Genomic DNA, 3,582 nt, shown 5'->3' on the forward strand with positions numbered 1-3,582 from the left:
GATATCCTTCTATTGTTCTTGCTTTTGCTTCCATTATTTTCTTATTTTATGCTTCGTCAAGCTCGATGCATGCAACGTCAAATGAGCACCAACAAAGCTTCCTCCTCGTTGGAAGATATTCGCGCTGAGATGGTGAACCTTACAACTCAAAATGATATTTATGTTTCTGAGAACTCCATCCTTAATGAAAGGCCGAAACTCTTTGTTTGCAAGTGGACCGTCTGTCAGTTGAATGCTTCCGTAACGAGGAACTGAACCTCCATCTCCACAATGACAACCTGCGCCTTAAGTCAGAGCTTTAACGGGTCTCTGATTCCCTTACTACCTCGCGGAACCTTCATTCTTCGTCGATTGCCAACTATGAGAAATTGGAAGAAGATTACGATCGAGTGATCAAAAGCAAAACCGAGCTCGCAGCTATTCTTCGTAGGTCTCAGAGCACTGTAGACGGTCTAAACGAGGAGATTGATTGTTTGAAGAAAAAGGTGGAACTCTTGCAAGCTAAGTTATCCACTTCCTCTCGTCCAAAGCCTGCTAAATCCTCTCCTCTGATCAAGCCTGCAAGTCTTCGCGGAAAAGGCGCTCTCGTCATTCAGTCTGACAAGGGCACTTTGAAATCCCCTCATGGTGAAGGTTGGGATAGAATATATCATGAGTTATGTGTTCAACTTGAAGAGTCCAACTTCGAAGTCACCAAGCTCGATCATCTATACTCTGATGTTCAGAGTACTTTAAATAATACTATCCTTCAGGCGAAAGGTAGTTTTTTGGTGTATTATTATCTTGTTTGACCCGACTTACTTCCTTGTTTCTAATGTAGTTTCTCTTGTCTTCGCAGAATCGGATGAGAGTTATAAGAGTCAGGTCTTTCGTATCACCAGGGAGAGAGATGAAGCTCGTGGTGACGTTTCTCGTCTTAATGAGGAGGTTGAGAGCTTAAATGATAATATGGACGAGATCATCGATTCTTCCAAGAAGGTTTCCAAGACGGCCCGCAAGAACACTCAGACCTATTTGGTTTCACTCTTTAATGACTACTGCGTTGAACATGGCATTCCTCCTCCTTCTTTCCCTCTGGAGATTTTTTATGATGATGAGAAGACTCAAGATGAAGCTGTTGATCCTACCAACGAGGAAGCGTCTCTTGATGACGACGAGGAACCAAAGCCTGACACCGCGAAGGACAACGAGGAGTCCAAGGGAACTTCTACAAGCCTCACCTGGGGAGGCGGCGAGATTCCTGAGACAACCACCATTGATAGTGCCATTCCTCAGTAACAGCTTTAGTTTTGTCTTCTCTCGTCTCAGATTAGTGTTTTATAACTTGTTCTTTTATGGGAGCTCCCAAGCTTGGGGGGCAAGCACTTTATTTTGGGAATCATCGCATTTTATGATATTATGATTTTGTTTTATCAAGCGTATGTTTATTTGATTTCCATCATTTTCCTCAAGTATATACTGACCATGGAAACTCTCAAAAGAATAGTGAAGCCTTTAAGTATATACTTGCATTTTATTCTTTTGCGAGTTTTCATCTTCGTTTCTACCTTCACCTTTCAAATCACCCTCAGTTCCGGCTTTCTTTCTTCACTCATTCATGTTGCCTTTTGCTTTTCGACGAGAGTAAGAATGCTAATTTAAAAGAGTGATGAGCATTGGTTGCTAAAGTATGCGCCCGATCTTAGTTTTTTACCCCAGGTTCCTTCTTTCCCTGTCTTGTAGCCTTAGATTGTATCTTAAGCACTTTGTAGTTTCGTGCGGAAATGCCAAAAGAACAAAAAATATAAAAGTATATACTTGCCTCTTGTTCTTGTTGGGATTATCCGATCAGGACGAGATGGTTCTGAGAATGCTCTTTATAACTTTGTTTTTTTAGTAGCTGTATCTATTTCTTGCTTATCTCCTTGGTTTCCTTTTTTACGAGGTCTTATTGCGCCACACCCTATTTTTAAGGGTACTACTTCGGTGAAGTTTCAGGTGCTTGCTATTTTTGCGAATAGCAATCCATCAACCTCGCCTTAACATCTTTGCTAAGTTTTCTTTTCGCGACAATATGATAGGCTTATCTATTCCCATGAATAACAGCCCCATGACATTGCCGTCTTTTTTGGTCACACAGCTCCCTAATCTGGAGGGTGTCATCCCTTTATATTCCCCCTAAGTGCCCCTTCAAGGAGGTTAACCCTAACATGCATGTTAGTCTCCTCCCATCCGGTTATTACGATAAGGCTCAGAGTTACGAAGTCACACCCTAAGTGGGGTTTCTTTGGGATCAAGTGCATCGTAGCCAAGACTTGCCAGACGGACATGGTCGGTAACGCTCCAGACGTCCTAGGCACCCGCAGCTCAACCGAATACGTCGGCGCCTTGGTCATATTTATGCACCTATTACCGAAGGCCATCATAAAAGGGACCCTCAGCGGATAGGTCTTATCATTGCCCCTAGATTTCTGCCCGAGAGTTGTCCATGACATGCGTTAGGTATTACCTCTTGCATTTTTATGCAAACTAGGGTGCATGCCACGGGCTCCCAGCCTTCCTAGGCGAAGGTTTTGAGTTTCCCTAGAAACTTTTTATTTCATATTCGTTATTTTCCTCCTAATCTTGAGGTCTTACTGTCTTTGGTACTCGGCGAATATTTGATTCATCAAAATTTTATTGCTATGCTTTTGAAAATTGAGTACATCGATCATTTCATTTTCATCATAAAAAATAAAGTGAATACATTTATCTTATCTCGCTGCACCTTTCCTATTCTTCTTCCATACGAATGTGCTCGGCTTGGTAGTTTTTCAACTCCTTTATTCGTACTTCATTTCTTATCTTGAATAGTGCGGAGAATAACGGATGTCCGGTTGATAAAGCATAGATGAATGATCGCACCAACTCCTCTTCCGAGATTCTTCCCTTCAATTCTTTGCATACTGCTTCCCATCTCGCGACGAGACTTTGCAAGCTCTCATTCTCTTTCTGCCTTAATGAGAATAGCGCTGTTATATATGGATTGCACGGTTCATTCCTTGAGCATTTGTTTACCATTTGCAAACCACTTTCTCTCCTTTCCTTGGGGATATTGTTTCTTCCTTGAGTAACTGCTATTGATTGTTGCATTCGATATTCCCTTTCTCTGAATTCTCTTCTGCTGCTTTCTATGGCCTTCTTCAAATCTTCTCGCTCCTTATGCTCACCTCGCCCCAGGCCTTCTCGTTTTTGCACATAATGTCTTTCTTTAGTTCGTGCTTCTCCCACAACATATCTCTCTTCCTGCATATTACTCTCTGCTTGCTTCCTTTTCAAATGATTATTTCTGATAATCATCTTTTCGTTTTGCCTTTCTAACCTTATTCGTTCCCTGACCAGATCCTCTTTCCTTCGTCTCTCCTGGTAAAGTTCCTCCCTTAACCGGGCCATCTCCTCCTCTTCGCGACTTTTTTTCAATTTACTCTGTGAATTTTGCATTTCGACGCTTTCCTCTGCCTCTTGTCTCTGTGCATTTTTGCTTCTTGACCGGTTCACCTTCCCTCCTTCTTGTGGAGTTTGTTTCTCCTTTGTCGTGGGAGTTTCCTTTTTATTCTTTGTCAT

General features: G+C 42.1%; 1 protein-coding gene across 1 annotated transcript; it reads right to left on the minus strand.

Annotated features, from left to right (window-relative positions):
• Window positions 1-2,751: 2,751 nt before the first annotated feature.
• On the minus strand, window positions 2,752-3,582 carry LOC113352264 (trichohyalin-like). The gene has a single exon (XM_026596108.1). The coding sequence runs from the start codon at window positions 3,580-3,582 to the stop codon at window positions 2,752-2,754; it is 831 nt and encodes a 276-aa protein (XP_026451893.1).

This window comes from Papaver somniferum, chromosome 2 (assembly GCF_003573695.1).
Source record: "Papaver somniferum cultivar HN1 chromosome 2, ASM357369v1, whole genome shotgun sequence".
In the NCBI taxonomy this organism is placed as follows: Eukaryota; Viridiplantae; Streptophyta; class Magnoliopsida; order Ranunculales; family Papaveraceae; genus Papaver; species Papaver somniferum.

Excerpts from the sequence above, each read along its gene's own strand:
- LOC113352264 (XM_026596108.1), bottom strand. The coding sequence starts at position 3,582 with ATGACAAAGAATAAAAAGGAAACTCCCACGACAAAGGAGAAACAAACT.